This window comes from Physeter macrocephalus, chromosome 8, assembly GCF_002837175.3.
Source record: "Physeter macrocephalus isolate SW-GA chromosome 8, ASM283717v5, whole genome shotgun sequence".
In the NCBI taxonomy this organism is placed as follows: Eukaryota; Metazoa; Chordata; class Mammalia; order Artiodactyla; family Physeteridae; genus Physeter; species Physeter macrocephalus.
The window spans coordinates 77,688,306-77,705,243 of record NC_041221.1 but is presented as its reverse complement, the minus strand read 5'-3'; the positions used below and the strand labels follow the sequence as shown (position 1 = coordinate 77,705,243).

The following is a 16,938-nucleotide window of genomic DNA, read 5'->3' as shown; positions in this document are numbered from 1 at the left end:
AAAATCATTGTGGTTTTGACTTGGATTTCCCTAGTCATTAGTGATGTTGAGCATCTTTTCATGTGCTTGTCAGCCATTTCTATAGCTTCTTTGCAGAAATGTCTATTCAGGTCTGTAGCTCATTTTAAAATTGGGCTGTTTTTGTCAAGTTGTGAAAATTCTTTACATATTCTGGATATTAACCCTTTATCAGATACAGTATATGATTTGCAAATATTTCTTCCATTCTGTAGGTTGCCTTTTCACTGTGTTCATTGTGTCATTTGATGTACAGTTGTCCATTTTTAAATCGGATTATTTATCTCACCATGGAGTTGTAGGTTTTCTTTATGTATTCTGGATCCAAGTCCTTTAACAGATACATTATCTGCAATTATTTTCTCTCATTCCCTTGGTTGTCTTTTCTTTTTTTTTTTTTTTTTTTTTTTTTGTGGTATGCGGGCCTCCCTCTGCTGCGGCCTCTCCCGTTGCGGAGCACAGGCTCCGGACGCGGGGCGCGAACCCGGTTCCCCTGCATCGGCAGGCGGACGCGCAACCACTGCGCCACCAGGGAGGCCCCGGTTGTCTTTTCTTGATGGCAATGTTTACAGCACAAAAGTTTCCAACTTTGAGGACGTCCAATTTATCTGTTTTTTTGTGTTGGTAGTTTTTTTTGTGTGGCTTGTACATTTCGTGTCATATCAAGAAACCATTGCCTAATCCAAGGTCACAAAGATTTACTCCTATGTTTTCGTCTAAGAGTTTTATAGTTTTAGCTCTTATATTTAGGTCTCTGATCCATTTCGAGTTCATTTTTGTATAGGGTGGAAGGAAAGGGTCCAACTTCATTCTTGGCATGTGGATTTCCAGTTGTCCCAGAACCATTTGTTGAAAAGACTATTCTTTGCCCACTGAACTGTTTTAGTCCCTTGTCAAAAACAAATTGACCACAGATTTGAAGATTTCTAGACTCTCAGTTCTATCTCATTGACTGGTATGTCTATCCTTATGCCAGTACAACACTGCCTTGATTACTTCCTTTTCCATTCTCTTTTAATCTTTAAGATTAGTGAAGGAGAGAGTTATCTGTTTAATGCTGAATTTTCCCTAACATTCCCTGATACTTACAAATTGGGTTTTTAAGAAAGAGAGAGTGGGCCTCAGATGCACAGCTTCAAGGAAGCAAGCATATTCAACTACTTTTAAAGTTCTGTCCATTGTAAGACGTGCTAGTTTTTCTACTATGGTTAGATTTAAAGAAAGATGTTATATAAATAACACAGATGACAGAAAGACACGGTGAAATCTGGAAGTAGTACACAGGATATTTTGGGGTAAGGTAAGTCAGAGACAAGAACAAAATAAGCAAGATGGATAAATTTATGTTCTAGTTCTTTGAAGAGATGGGACAGCTGATGGGCTGCTGTCTCTGGAAAGGATGATTTAGGCAGCCAGCTTCTACTCTTTATTCTGATAATGATAGAACATCAAAATTTCCTGAAAATGTCTCCTTAAAGAGCTAATGTTCTACATGTTCCTTAGAGAACAAAGGACAAGTATGTGGCCACAGGCGTGGCAAGTCATGCTGCTGCCGTGCTTGTGTCTGCATGTGGACACCTCCTCACTTGAGACAGACAGTAAACAAGGACAGTCTTTCCCCGCAATCACATTTCTCCTATGTTATTACATCTGCTTCCAACATCACACATGATGAAATTCCAAACTGGTTACAAGTTATGTTTCCCAGGATTGGATTCTGTTTTCAACTCTTGTTAACAAAAGGAACAGACTATTTCTCCTTGAAGAGTAACAGTGTAAATTAATACAGTAACATTGTCTTTCAGCTCTCCTTGGGAAAGAATCTCACTTTTCCTGCATGTGGCTATTGCCCTCAGCACATGTGCAGCCAATGTGTGGACATTTTTTTGAGATGAAAAATTTGCCATAAAAAATAGATAAATGGGTCGTGGCTCAAATATGAATGAGTCTACTTCTTTGTTAGAAAATTATTTTTGCAAGTGGTGCATATACTGGATGTGTTTGCTTGGTGATTTGGGGTGTTTATATATAGGGAAAACAAGTATAGCCTCTTTATTTAATCAACCCACTCACCCCCTCAGCTGGTCATTCAGATCTGCTTTTGTTTAGGGTCACTCAAAACACTGATGGAGAGCTTGTTGCAAATGTCAAGGAGGTTCCCTGTCCCAACCCTGAAAGAGGGAAATCAAAAGTAGATCCAATCTTTCTTTCCAACCCATATTTAAGGTTTAGTATAATGAAGATTGAAATTTTGAGCAGCCAATTTTGCCACTTGTTAGTATATCTGGTTTGGTGGGGGGAGGGGTGGCCCTTTAAGAGGTGTGCATTTGTCGTGCTTTCCGCCAGTTGTGTGTATCATTTGAAGCTGAGTGCATCCTTAACCAGGGCTTCTTGAGCTTCAGTGTGTATCTGAGTCACCTGGGATCTTGTGAGAATGCAGGTTCTGATTTTGGAGGTCTTGGGTGGATTTCTTGCATGTCCTCAGGACTTAGCTTGGAGTAGTCGTGTCCAGAACTGTTCCTGAAAAGGTTATGCTTTAAGAACCTAGCTGGTTCAGGAAATAAGCTCTAGTTGGTCTTAAGCAAACAAAGACCCTCACCATGCCGAGAAAACTGCCCTGCCCTCAAAATGCACCTAATACAGGCTAATGGTTGATGGTGGTGATGTCTGCAAGTGAACCAGAGGGAGACATTATGACATAGCAGACTGACGGTGCCTGGTTCTAAGAAATGGGGTTTTCCAGAACAACAGAAGCGATTCTTTGTAGGCGGCTATTGCTGGGGTGTGGGGTGTATGTCTTCTTTTCCCCAACCTGGAGCAGCCTGTTTATCCCCTCCCTCTTTATGTCCAAACATTAGAAGAGAGGGAGCATTCTCATTTTCCCAGAAAATAACTGGAAATGCGAAGAGAATTCTTGAAAGGGGGAGAGACCGACTCTGGGGTCCAGGCCGTGTGGCCCTGGTGGGTGGAGAAAATACCAGGGCTGCCCGGGCTCGGGGCTTAAACTGCACCTTCACCACCTGACTGTAACTGGATCACGGAAGAAATAAACTTTCCTTGCTTGAGAGAAGGAGTTTTCCTAAAGCACAAGAGTCAGGAAATACATGTATCATGTCAAAAGGAAACTCTTCCTGTTCGGGAAAAGGAGATTAGTCAATGTATAAGGGTCAGGGAATAAATAATTCAAGATTTTTTCAGGTTAAGAGCATGCATAGGAGCACATGCTTACAGTAACACCCTGTAGAAACTAAACATTTTCAAGAGCAGACGTTTGAACCCCGTGTCCATTGCTAAGACCCTCCTCCAACCTCTCTTACTGAATGTGTGCTGATGATTTCTTCAATTGAAATATAAATGACTGGTTTGCTGACTGTCACCACATCTGTGTATTTATCCATATTAAACTTTTCTTCTGGTTCAGGGACATTACATGCTTCTTTGAAATAGGTCCTAAAAAAGGAAAAAAAACCCAAAGTCTTAAGACAGAGTCAAATTTGTGAATACAATGGCTTTATCAAACTGGTGAGGAAATCTTCAGCGATGGCTAGTGCTTTATTTTCTACTGCACACCTCGGGGACCTGTTCCAGAACCTTCCAGGCTGGCTCTGGACCTCGAAGCTGAGTCCATGTTTCCGGATGTTGGACCCAGGTCCTCAGAAAGGAACAGACAGAGCATTTAGGGCCTCAGGCCCTGTGACTGACCCAAGGTAATCAAATTATGGGCAGGTCATTTAAAAAATATGATTTTAAAAATGCCCCCTGAAATCTACACAAAAATGTCAGTACTGATGTTCCCTGATCTAAGAATCAAGTCTTGATAGAGAAAACAATCCAAAAAGCAATTAGTCAAATTTGCTACTTTAATTGGCACAAATTAAATTAAATTAAATTAAATCCTGGGGATTTCAACACCCTTTCAGAGTTTCTGTTACCAATTTGACAAAAATTCAAGTTAAGCCTACTCTACTCTTAGTTGATCTAGACAACAGCTGCTGGCTGGAAAGGCTGGTAACACCAGACACACAGATACATACAAGGCTCCCTTCCTCCAGTGCTCAGACTCTAAAAAGTCTGCTATTTTAAGCTACCGCAAATTTCAACAGAGAGATGAAGAAAAGCCAGGTGTGCTGCGATCATGGTTTAGGAGGGATTCTTTGCACAGGTAGAGTAGGTATTTTATTCTATAAATTTGCAAATGTTTCATATGCCTGAAATTATCCTTGGTGTATCTCCTAAGGGCACCCAAGGCTTGTACACCAGAAAGACCTGTGCCTTCCCACCCCAAGGCCGGGGCAGGGTAAATGGCAGGCAGCCCTGCTCCCACGTGACAACTGGTCTTTCTGCACTTTTTTGGTTATAATGTTTCATGGTTGCTGAGGAACACAAAGGATTAATATGAGTGGAAGAGAAATAAAAATAGATGAATTTAAGAGATGAGGGGAGGCTTTTGGTTTTATTTCCTTTTAAATGAAGAAGAGTTGGAAACATAGATGTTTGGTAGGAATAATCTGAGAAAAAAGGAAGTAAAAAGAAGTTCTAATAGCAGATAAGGATTTGCAAGAAATGAATGTTACTTTTTTAGTCAGTGAGGAGACCTAAAATTAGCAGCTTGAGAAAAACAAGACTTCCCATAGTAAGAGGATTTGGGGAAAATTTCTCACAAGAGGCCACAAATTCCAGAAAGAGATGAATGATCATGAACTACCTTTGTCAGCAGATAAATCACTAATTTAGAGGAAAACTGAGGAATGGGAAATTATCATTTTCCAAGTGAGGCGTGAAAGAGGCCACATAGATGTCATACTTGTATGACTGGCTGAATGGCAGAAAAGAGAAAGCGAACGCCAAGATGAACGGGCTTCCTCAGAGAGCTTCAAGGTGACTGAATCTTCCTGCTAGATTCAGTCCTCCTCCCGTATCCCCGTGGAATGATTAGTGATACAATTTGGAGCTTATAAAGTCAATAGACTTAAGTCTTACATGTATATTTAAGAGATGTTCGAGAACAGAACATATTCACACACAATCCTCAACAAAAGTAGAAGCTGGATTCTCCCAACCATCCCAAACCAAATACTCAGTTTCCTACTATTGTTTGATGTAGATAAGGCAAGTTCTTCCTGAATGGACAAAATGATACCCTCTTTTTAAGTTCAGAAAAGCAGAAGTTAGCTATTTTGATGTCTTTAATTCTAAGCACTACAAGCCTATAGCATACCAAGAAGATTAAATATTTCTTTTGTCAATAGCAGAAATCATACATATGGAGATGACTCAATGTAACAGGGGCACTGGGGGTGGGGGTTGGATGGGGAACATCAGACAGAAGTAACCCGGCCTGCTTGTCCCTCCCTCCTCTTTCCCCACAGCAACAAGCAGTACAAGAAATGCATGCAGCCCCCTGAGGTTCCTGCCCCCAAGCCCAGCTCTGGGCACAGAACACACATTCCACTTGCTCACTATCTTGCAAGTTTCTCCAAAGGTAACGATACCTCTCACCTGAACTCCTGATACGTCTCTGATAAATAACTGTTCATAGATGAGAGATGCTCATTTTCCCCTTCAAAGAGCTTGTTGGAGGCTGCATGCTGAAGGACCTTGGCCACTGATCCCAAGTTTCTCCTCTGGTCGGGATTTATCTGACCTCCGGCTGTCATGTCGATGATATCAAAGCCGTCTGGGGCGACGATGGCTGGGTTCATGTACCGATAGTACAGGAGATTTCCAACAATCTGGAGTGATGTAGAAGAAAAGACTATTTTTGAGAGAGAAAACTCAAGAGTTTGGAGGGTTTTTTAAAAGTTAATATTAACTGACATTTCTCCGATCTGGATCTTAACAAGGAGCTAAGTAAAGGTAGTGAATATAGTCACACATTACTAATATAGTTAACAAAATTATTTTTGGTGAAAATATGCTACTGCTCTCCCTCAAATTCTCTAATATAAAGAGCCTCAATAATGTATAAGAGCTCCCAATTAACCTCATAACAATAATCTTGAGAGCCATTGGAACAGAAGATTTGTAGCTTATTATAAAAAGTCATACAAGGGGAAAAATTTTACAAAATGGCGTGTTGGTAATTTTGGGTCCTACCCCCAAGAGAAGCTATGGTGGGGTCACCCTTGAAAATCTACCTTTAATAGCTCATCTTCTGTTGCATCGGGAAATTTCTCACGGATCGAATTCTTCAGTACTTTGGCTATATACCTCAATCCATAACTACATGGAAAACAGATGACAAAAGAAAATAATGGAAAAAGGCTAAGTGAGGAAGAAACACACAGCAATTGTTCCAGTCAACTAAAGCCAAGCAGTTTTTCTAAAAATTAAACACAAAATGAGATGGTAACGGAATCACAGGACTGCCACGGATAATCGTACCTGAGCGCTGTTTTGTACTGTTCCTTCTTTGGAGAACAGTTATGAATTTAAAGTGCAAATGTTGGCAAACTTTTAAACTAGTAAATGCAATATGAGGAAAACTCCTATCTTCACTACAGGGGTTTATTTTACAAAGTATTTCAAGAACTTCTAGCGAAGAAAGTTAAAGCTGCTACATATACAACTTACGGCAGTAGGTCAAGGGAAGAAATGATAGAAGTCAGGACTTTGTCGGTGACCCTTCTCAGGTTCTCGATGGATGCCTCCAGTTTGATTTTCACTTCTGGGTATGTCAGAGCTTGTTCTGTGGTCACATCGTAAGGCAGGTTGCTGAAACCACAACGAGGGCTTCCGATTAATTGGGGGCTTAGGTACAAGCATGTGTATCCTTGCCACATTGGTTCTACCATCCAGCTTTGTATGGTGAAGTAGAGTTTGCTCACCAACTCCAATGATAAAATGTTTGCTTGGGGCAGGAGAGAACCCACATGGAACCCTCTGCCACCAGAACATCAGGGTGACTCCAGGCTCTCCATTTGGGCTCTTCCGGCAAAATAACAGGCAGACCCAGGTAATGTAGACCCAGCTAACTTTCTCTCTCTCTCTCTCCCCCTCTCTCTTTTAAATTATAAAGAGCAGTATGTTCTTTACAGAAAAATGTGCATATAAGCCAACAAGAAAACAATACTGACCCCAGAGACAACTACTTTTCCTTACTTTAGTGTATAACTTTCTGGTCCTCTGCTAGGCATGTGTGTATATGGGTGTAATGCAGTTCGCGTCTAAACACATCCCACATAGATCCTACGTGTGTGTATACACATGCATTTTTTTTTTGATACAGAAAATGAGTCACTGTACCAAACTACAACCGAGAACTATGTTATGAACAGTTTACCCAGGCAACAAATATATTTCTACACCACCATTCCAAATAGTTACTTACTACTCGATTATGTTATATAAACATTTATTTAACAGATTCCCCAAAGCTAAATATTTTGACCTTCCCCAACTTTTGTGATTACAGACAGTGCTGTGACAACCACGCATTGTAATTCTCTGTGCATATCTTAATGATTTCACATGGCATCCTTTTGCAGGAAATTAAAAGCTGGGATTGCTTGGATCATCAGACCGCTACCTAGAATAAGCCAATCCCACCCAGCTTGTTGAGGCTTACATGTTCAAGTTACTCACTTGGTACATGTAAAAAAAAAAAAAAAACGCAGGTATTATCAGGTGAAGAGGTCCATGTCTAGGTCTAGGCCTAGGTTTAGAAACAACAAAGAAAAACCAAGGGAGAGAACTACAGAAATTGTGGCTTTGGGAATCAACTGGTACCGAAATCTGAAAATACCATGTACTACTAAGATGAGCAGGAGTCCAAGAATGTGGCCTGCATGGGTATGTTAAGGGAGGTAACAACATCTTAGACTGAAAACTGACTTTGCACAGTGAATTTTGTTCTTTCAACAGAGCTTAACAGAGTTTAAGAGTATGTATAAATATACACATAAAAACGATCATAAAACGCGACTGAAAACCAGCATCGCCCAGGCTTTACTACCTGGCTTCTCCAGTCTGTGTTTCTAGTTGGTTCACCCAGGCCTTGTACACCTCGACGGGGCTTGTGTTGATGATCAGGAATTTGTCATCGATGATCTCTTTCACCACCGGAGCCAGAAGCTGGCGCAGTGTGTTCTGTCCACGGGCACCTCTGTTGAAGCTGACGACCATCTTGATGACTGTAGGGTTCCCAGTAACTATGTCCTGGACCTGGTCCACCTTTGATCTAAAAAAGGCCCAGACCAAACAAAATGGTTTGCCTCTATGGATAGAGTTTTAAACAGTGTATCTTCTCTCTGGCGGGCAAGGGCTTTGGGGGGCTGTATTTTTCTTCATTGAAGATCAAAGACAGTGTGATTTAAAAGGAAGCTATCTCCCGTCTCTATTTGGTGAGCACACCTGAGCCAAAGGAGACTTTTGGTGGACATGGCCCACATGCTGTCTTTTGTAACACAACCTCTGAGTCTGAAACTTGTGGGAAGTTAAGGCAAAGCTTTCTCTCTAAGTATGACCACTCTATCTGCCTTCATCACTAGACAACATGCCTGAGCTATTTGGCCAAAGGTTTGCAGTGGTAACAGGGCCTGTAGAGCAGGATCTACAATGCATGTCCTGATTCTAATTTATCAGGGCTATTGGAAGCCTGAGTGTCCATTCATAAAGTGGGTCTCAGAATCCCCCGTTTATTATTTTTATTAAAAAAAATAAAAGGAAGCTATCGTTTGTAAGATGAGTTTCTTATTCAGGAAATTTAAGGACCTAGAATAATTTCTCAGGTTTAATTCCAATCTAGAAGGCAGGAATGAACTAAAAATGGACCTAGACTAATAATAATACTGGGTGACGGTATACAAGTTAGGATGCTCCCTGTCTCCTTCCTGGGAGTTAGCCTTGAATTTCCAATATTCTGCTGGATATTGGAAATATTTCACCCACATGTTCTACACCTAAAACTCAAACTCAGTGTTGAAAATCTAATCTCTTCCTTTTTCCTATGCATCCCCCCCCATTTCCCTGAGCTGTGTAGCTCCAATTCATCCTGTTCATACGTGGCTAGCAGATCAATCTTCTAAAAACTCCATGTGGTCACATCAAAAACCTTGCACACCTTCCCAGAAAGTAAAAAGAGCCTCGGCACTTCAGCCTATACTCAGTGTCTCCCATGATCTGGCCCAACCTTACTTTCCTGGTGGTCATGAATTAAGTCACCTCTTGGCTAATCTACTTTCTTTCTTGCCCCTTGGCCCATACTGTTTCTATCACCATAGTGCCTTATTTCCCGTTTCCATTTCTTTTTTTTTTTTTTTTGTAGTGTGCGGGCCTCCCTTTGTTGTGGCCTCTCCCGTTGCGGAGCACAGGCTCCGGACGCGCAGGCTCAGCGGCCATGGCTCACGGGCCCAGCCGCTTCAGCGACCATGGCTCACGGGCCCAGCCGCTCCGCGGCACGTGGGATCCTCCCAGACCGGGGCGCAAACCCGGTTCCCCTGCATCGGCAGGCGGACGCGCAACCACTGCGCCATCAGGGAAGCCCCTCCATTTCTTTTTATAAAAACTTGTAGATATTCTTCAAGGTTTTGGGTCAACTCCTTCCTCTTCCATACAATTTTTATCGGTTGACTGTATTGGCACTTTTCTTTCCATCCCTCTGATCTGTTACACTGTGCTTATCATTCATTTAGTACTTACCTTATTCTACTGCATAGCATTGCTATTTCTCATGAATCCTATTTCTCATGCTGCCTTATAGACAGCATGAGGGCAGAGGTGCCTGGCTAATAGCTTCAGAGACCTATAGGATTAGCATCGCTTAAGGGATCCAGAAGTAAGGAAGACAGTTAAGATCCATCTAGTTGGCTAAGGGCATTTCTCATGGGTACCCCCCCCATTCATTATAGCTGCCTACACATTTTTTACATTAACTGAGTAAAAAATAAATTAGCAGCAGCTTAAATTCCAGTAAGAAGGAAAAACTCTTTAGCAGAGATCATTATCCTCATCTGTTTATGGCTTTACTACTCACATAATTTTAATTAGGTTTTCTCACTGACTTTTACTTAATATAAATTTATTTAGTTTATTTATTTATTTTTGGCTGCATTGGACCTTCGTTGCTGCGCGTTGAGGTTTCTCTAGTTGCAGCGAGCGGGGGCTACTCTTCGTTGCAGTGCATGGGCTTCTCATTGCGGTGGCTTCTCCTGTCACAGAGCATGAGGTGCATGGGCTTTAGTAGTTGTGGCATGCGGGCTCTAGAGCGCAGGCTCAGCAGTTGTGGCACACGGGCGTAGTTGCTCCACGGTATGCAGGATCCCGGACCAGGGCTCGAACCCGTGTCCCCTGCATTGGCAGGAGGATTCTTAACCACTGTGCCGCCAGGGAAGCCCTCACTGACTTTCAAAGAGCTTTGTATACTTGCAAAATCAAGAGTGAATTTAGTATTAGAAAAGATATCACTGCTGGGAGAAAGCTGTACCTGAATATATTTATGATGATGTGGCAATTTCTCAAGAAATTGGAAACATTTTAATATGTATAAATAACTTATAAGAATAACTTTAAAATTATTTTAGTAAATCAGAGATAGCCACCACTAACAAAAGGTATTGGTATTTTTACATATATACTTATATACATACTTTATTTCTTCCTCCAGAGCAGTTTTAAAAAGCTTGAGGAGTAGATATTCTTCCCGTTGATTGGAAGCATAATTGTATAAGGTGAAAATAACAGTATCCATAAATTTAGTTGACTTGTTCTGTGGCATCTGGAAAATCAGCTTAGCGAGGTACAAAGGATTTGTCTGAAGGAAAGGGAGAAGAAACACCCCCCCCCCAACAAAACTATATGTTAATATATTATTAAAAGCAGAGAGGAGTCCCCAGTTCCTTGCGCTTTAATGACTTATTATGTATAAAGCATATGGAAGAGTATCTGGCACATATTAAGACTTTAAAAGGTAGCAGATAATACTACTACTAAACTATAGGAAGTTATACTAGAAAGTTACGGTAGGATTTAAATTTTATATACTATATCATGACATATTTAATGGAGTATAATTGTATTATGTACACTCTACACCATTTGGAGCCACACAGTAATATTTGTTGTAGAAACACAGGAGGCGGGGGGTGGCTGATAGATCTGGTATCCAAAGAGACTGGCAAGAAGGGACCAAGGGCTGAGCTAAATAGAAGTCAGTCCTAGAAGGACTGATGAATGAATAGAAGGAAACACATCCCATATTCTGAGACAAGAAAGAAAAAGAAAAGGATACGTTTACATGTGGAGACAGTGGGATGGCCATGATGTTTTAGAAAGCATGAGAAGGTAACAGTGAGGCAGGGAGGCTGAACAGAGGGGTGAAGGTCAGGATAGTTCATGGGGGAAATGCCAGAAGAACCTGGCAAGAAGCCCATATGCTTAGTGTGGGAAAAGAATCACCCCAGAAGGCTAAGATAAAGAGAAGAGAAGAGAGAGGCGGGTGGCTGACAGACCTGGTATCCGAAGAGAGAATCTTTAAATTAAAAAAAAATTTAAAGATGGACAAGAATTAAAAAAAATTGACATGCAGCTCAGCTTAGGATGGAGTTCAAGAGATGTAGCACCAGTCTTTGTGGTAATGTGTTTTTTCTGAAGGAGTTACACCAACCAGATGGAGGTTAGAAGAAAAAATATAATATTAAGGTGACAGAGAAATTTGATAGTCCTCCTCTTCATCTTCCTTCCGATGAGAAAAGAAAATTTTCCATACGTGGAAACCAGTATTTAAGAGTCTCAAGCAGTTTGGCTTTAAAAATTTTAAGAAAACTCTAATTCTAGTTTAGTTTACCACTTAGATTTACTTTCAAGCTCATAATGACTGGTAGAAATTTTATGAATAAACAGCTCAGGACAACCTTTTTCTTAGCATTCTGGGGTGATTCTTTTCCCACACTAAGCATATCGGCTTTTGAGAAAGGAAAATTACTCTAAAGCCGAAGAAGCCTCATTCCTCTCAGATGACCTAAAAACTTTAAATTTAGGCTCATACAGAAGAGACAAGCCCATAGCAAAACCTATACTAGCTGACCTGCTACTTTGGCTAAGAATTTCCAAAGGCGAAAGGGATCCACGCCGTTTGCTTTTCTATAGCTTCCTCATTGGTCTTGGGTTAATGTCTCCAAAGCAGAGAGGAGAAAAGGTGAAGAAAAATAAATGATTTTTGGACACTTCACTCAGTACAACTGAATGGTCATGCTCTGGTTCTATCAGTTTTGGATCGTTTAGGGAATAAACCTTGTGGAATTATTCTAAACACGCTCCTATGCTTTTTCTCCTTCCCATTAATGAGCCTCCACTTACATAACAGGGTAAACTATACAAATCTTAGGCCAGCGACTAAATTTTCACCTTCCTAAATGACACAAATTCTATCAAAATCCAACAATAGAAAACTAAATCCTAAAGAAGCTTCATACACTTGGAAGTTCATGGTTGTCAGAAATGATAAATGTGAGAACCTACTGTATAGTACAGGGAACTCTACTCGATGCTCTGTGGTGACCTAAATGGGAAGGAAATCCAAAAAAGAGGGGATATATGTATACGTATAGCTGATTCACTTTGCTGTACAGTACAAACTAACAACATTGTAAAGCAGCTATACTCCAATAAAAATAAAAAAAATGATAAATGCTTAAGATTAAATTTCTAACTGGTGGATGCCTATTAACCTAATTTCAGCTGACAAAAAACCTTCCCTGCCTAGTGCGAGCCCCCTTTCTTTCGGGAAAGGAAGCTGTTGTTAAGCACTGGATTCCATGGACAATTCTGTTTTAACATTTTTCCTTCTATGCTGCCACATGGTGGACATCTGGAGTACTACACCTGTTCTCCACTCTAGCGTTCTCAACTCTACCAAAATTAACGTCTCTTCTCTCAACGGGGCTAGCCACACCTCATTTATATTTTGGGTAATGTGTTCTCTGTGCACCTAATGCCAGAGACGTCCTCAAGCAAAGATTCAAGCATCTCCACGCCTTGACGGAATCACTGCCACCAGCAGCGGCCCCAGAGACACCTGACTTTCAAGGAAGAACTGCTGATTCACCTTCTTTGAGAACGTTTTCCTGCCGAGGGGAGGCTTTGTTTCTATCTCTCACTATCTCTCACTGTTTCCTTTGGGACTAATTGTATGTGCTGGTGGGCGGATGAGGTTGATCAATGGTCAAACAAACAACTAGTCCACCAGACACAGTCCAGCCGTAACCAGTTCAGCTTAGTTCTCACCCACACTCTTGAAGCAATGGAAAATTACTGCTCACTTAGATCACAGTCATGCCATGGAAAGAATGAAATAAAAAAGGAATTCCATTTCCCTAATCCAAACTCTCTGGCTCCTTCCTCAAAAGAAGGGCAGTCTGGTTCTGGTACAGATCTGTTTTTCATACAGTTACTTTAATTTTTTCATGTTTGACAGCATCTGCTTATGTTATTATTGGATTTATACTGTTTCTGCCGATAACTGCAGTATAATGTAGTCATGAAGAGCGTGACTGAAGTTTTAAGTCAAACTGCCAGGGTCCCAATACCCCTGCTTTACCATTTACTGGCTGTGTCTCAGTTTTCTCACATGTAATATGGGAATATCAGTAAATTATTTTTTGATGGTTCCCAGGGTTGTACTAAGAATTAAAATGAGATAATGTATAGAAAGCACCTAGAATAGCAGCTGGTACTTAATAGTGCTCAGAACATGTAAACTATTATAGCCTTAGCATGGGACAAGATCTACTGTAAAACACCAACGGGAATATAGCATTTACCCAAAATTCACAGTGAAATTGTTCTCACCTGTAAAAGATAAAAAAGCTGCTGATATGTTTCCAGTGTTTTTCTTCTCTCCTTACTCAAACTTTTGATCCCTTGGTTGTCAGTGTTATTCAGTATTTGCATTTCTCCACCTTTTTTCTTATTCAGTTTCGTTCTGTGTGAAATTACATCCTGGAAAAAATTTTTATGAAATTACTACTTTTTATGCTGGTACTCTTTACCTCCTTCCTTCTCAGACACCCTGAAACACACACAGTTGGAAAGATTAATTTTCCACGTTTCCCTCACGAAGAAACAAATGGACAGAGAATGTTAAAGAAATTAAGAAAATCCAAACTGCAGGTGAATTTGGCTTCTGTAATATTTGTTCTCCAAAGCTGTACGCATTTGTTCTTAGGATGTAACGTAGGTTCCAAGACAATTCAATAGGAGAGGATAGTCTTTTCAAAAAATGATGCTGGGATAACTGGATATCCAGGTTCAAAAGAAAGAAGTCAGACCTCATCCCATAAACAAAAATTAACTCAAAAGAGATCAAAGAACTAAACGCAGGAGCTAAAACTAAAACTCTTGTAAGAAAACCTAGGCAAAAATATTTGTTACCCTGGATTAAGCAATGGTTTCTTTTAGGGGTGTGTGTGTGATAACTTATTTAATCATATTCCTTTTGATGGACAGTTAGTTTCTTTACATTTTATTACTATTTCAGTGTGTGTAGGGAGCCTTCTTGTACATGCATCTTTGTGCATGTAGATTATGGTTTCTTACATACGACACCAAAAGCACTAGCAACAAAAGAAAAAAATAAAGTGGACTTCATAAAAATTAAAACCTTTGTGCTTCAAAGTACATTATCAATAAAGAAAACCCATAGAATGAGAGAAAATATTTGCAAATCATTTATTAGATAAGGGACTTGTATCCACAATAAAACTATAAAGAACTCCTACATCTCAAAAATAAAAAGACAAATAACCCAATTAAAAAATGGGCAAAGGGGCTTCCCTGGTGGCGCAGTGGTTGCGCGTCCGCCTGCCGATGCAGGGGAACCGGGTTCGCGCCCCGGTCTGGGAAGATCCCACATGCCGCGGAGCGGCTGGGCCCGTGAGCCATGGCCGCTGGGCCTGCGCGTCCGGAGCCTGTGCTCCGCAACGGGAGAGGCCACAGCAGAGGGAGGCCCGCATACCACAAAAAAAAAAAAAAAAAAAAAAGCAAAGGATGTGAACAGACATTTTCCCAAAGAAGACCTACAAATGGCTAATAAGCACATGAAGAGATGCTCAACATTAACAGTTATTTGGCAGTTCCTCAGAAGTTAAACACAGGTGACCATGTGACCCTGCAACTTCACTGTTAGGTATATACTGAAGAGAACTGAACACATATGTCCACAGAAAAACATGTACATGAATGCTCATAGCAGAATTACTCATAACAGCTGAAAAGAGAGAACAACTCAAGTGTCCATCAACTGATAAATGGGCAAACAAAATGTGTATCCACACAATGGAATGTTATTTATCAGTAAAGAGGAACGAAGTACTGATTTATGCTACTACAACATGGTGAACTATAAAAACACTATGCTAAGTGAAAGAAGCTGGTCACAACAGATGACATATTGTGTGACTCTATTAATATGAAATATCCAGAACAAGCAAATCTATCAAGATAGAAAGTATACTAAAGGTTGCTGTGGCTGGGGGTTGGAGTGAATAGGTAACGACTGTTAATGAATATGGGTATTTTTTCAATTGAAATATTATTCATTTACTATACACTTCATCCTTTTAAAGAGTATAATTCAGTGGTGTTCTGTCTAGTCACAAGGTTGTGCAACTGTCACCACAATCTAATTCCAGAACATTTTCTTTGGGGTTTCTTTTTGGGGTGATGAAATGTTCTAGAGTCAGACAGAAGTGATCGTTGTACAATTTTGGGAATATACTAAACACTACTAAACTGTAACCTTTAAAAGAATGAATTATATCTTTTGAATCTATAGAAGCACTTGCAAAAAATATGCAATGTAGAAATTAGAAATGGAAGCGAAGAGAAGCCTCTAAATATTTAACAAAGTTAAGGGTTTTCCCTCCCAATCATGCTCCTTTAACTATTTACAGGGAAATGTGGAAAATGTGTGGCTGGAAACATTGTCAAGAGGTCACTGAGGCTACTGTGTCCCCTTCAGGGGCTTAAAGGCTCATGAACCAGAGTAGGTCGTTTAGCTAAGGATCTACCAAACATTTTTACGGAGACCCACAGTAAAAAATACAGTTTATGTCTTTTATTGGTAAACTTACCCACACACACTATACGAAAGGATGCTTACTCTTACTACTGGGACACACTCTGATCGTTTCAATTTGCTTTTATTCTATTCCATTTTTAAAATCTGCTTAAGTGATACACTAAATTGATTTCATGACTCACTAATGGCACGTGACTTACATGAAAGCCACAGCTCTAGAATGCCTCCTTTGCCGCTGAACACTGGGTCACTGTCCCAGAGCATAGGTGGCAAGAAAGTTGTTTTTCCTAAAACTTCTTCCATCTGCTTCCCTGAGCTCTTAGCCCAGCCCTCCACATGAGGACTCTGTTTGCAGCCAGTATCAGGATTCTCCACCGTCAGTCCCGAGGGGGGCCCTCCGGGCATTTCAGGCACTACCATGCTTTGCTGTGCATGCACTGCTGCCCATCTTGCATCCTGGGCCCTTCTCCACCAAATGCCAGTAGGGACTCCTGTCATTTTGACGACAAAAAATGTGCCTGTCCCCATTTCCAATTATCCCTGTGGATGAGAACCACTGTATAGGACAAGCTCCAAATCTATTTACCCCGCAGCACCCCCTTCTCCCATAGCTGGGGTCAGCTCATAGGTAGAAAAAAGAAACCAAAACAACCCTTGGAGCTTTGAGATTAGATAGTTCTATGTGGTTACATCCATTGCCTTCCAGGTCTATGACTTTATTCTTCTTCATTCTCAGCTTAGAGAGGGGTAACTTGACTTAATCCTTTACTTCTGTTCCCCTAATTGTTTATAGGGGGAAAGAGGAGGAATTTGATTTTCATTTCTACAAAAATTTTAAGAAGGCGACACTTCCCCCCTTATTTCACAAGTATATGAATCACATTCAAGATGAAGAAAGAAAGCGT

General features: G+C 40.6%; 1 protein-coding gene across 2 annotated transcripts in view; it reads right to left on the bottom strand.

Moving 5' to 3' along the window:
* The window catches only part of IQGAP2 (IQ motif containing GTPase activating protein 2), a 306,248-nt gene that overhangs the window by 27,492 nt on the left and 261,818 nt on the right, over positions 1–16,938 (bottom strand). For both annotated transcript variants that reach the window (XM_007105494.4, XM_028492989.2), the window contains 7 exons: positions 13,804–13,953; positions 10,605–10,768; positions 7,973–8,197; positions 6,592–6,732; positions 6,156–6,240; positions 5,518–5,750; positions 3,336–3,468 (listed from right to left, as the gene is read on the bottom strand). In XM_007105494.4, the coding sequence (XP_007105556.3) occupies positions 3,336–3,468; positions 5,518–5,750; positions 6,156–6,240; positions 6,592–6,732; positions 7,973–8,197; positions 10,605–10,768; positions 13,804–13,953 (1,131 nt within the window). The remainder of the gene's footprint in view (positions 1–3,335; positions 3,469–5,517; positions 5,751–6,155; positions 6,241–6,591; positions 6,733–7,972; positions 8,198–10,604; positions 10,769–13,803; positions 13,954–16,938) is intronic.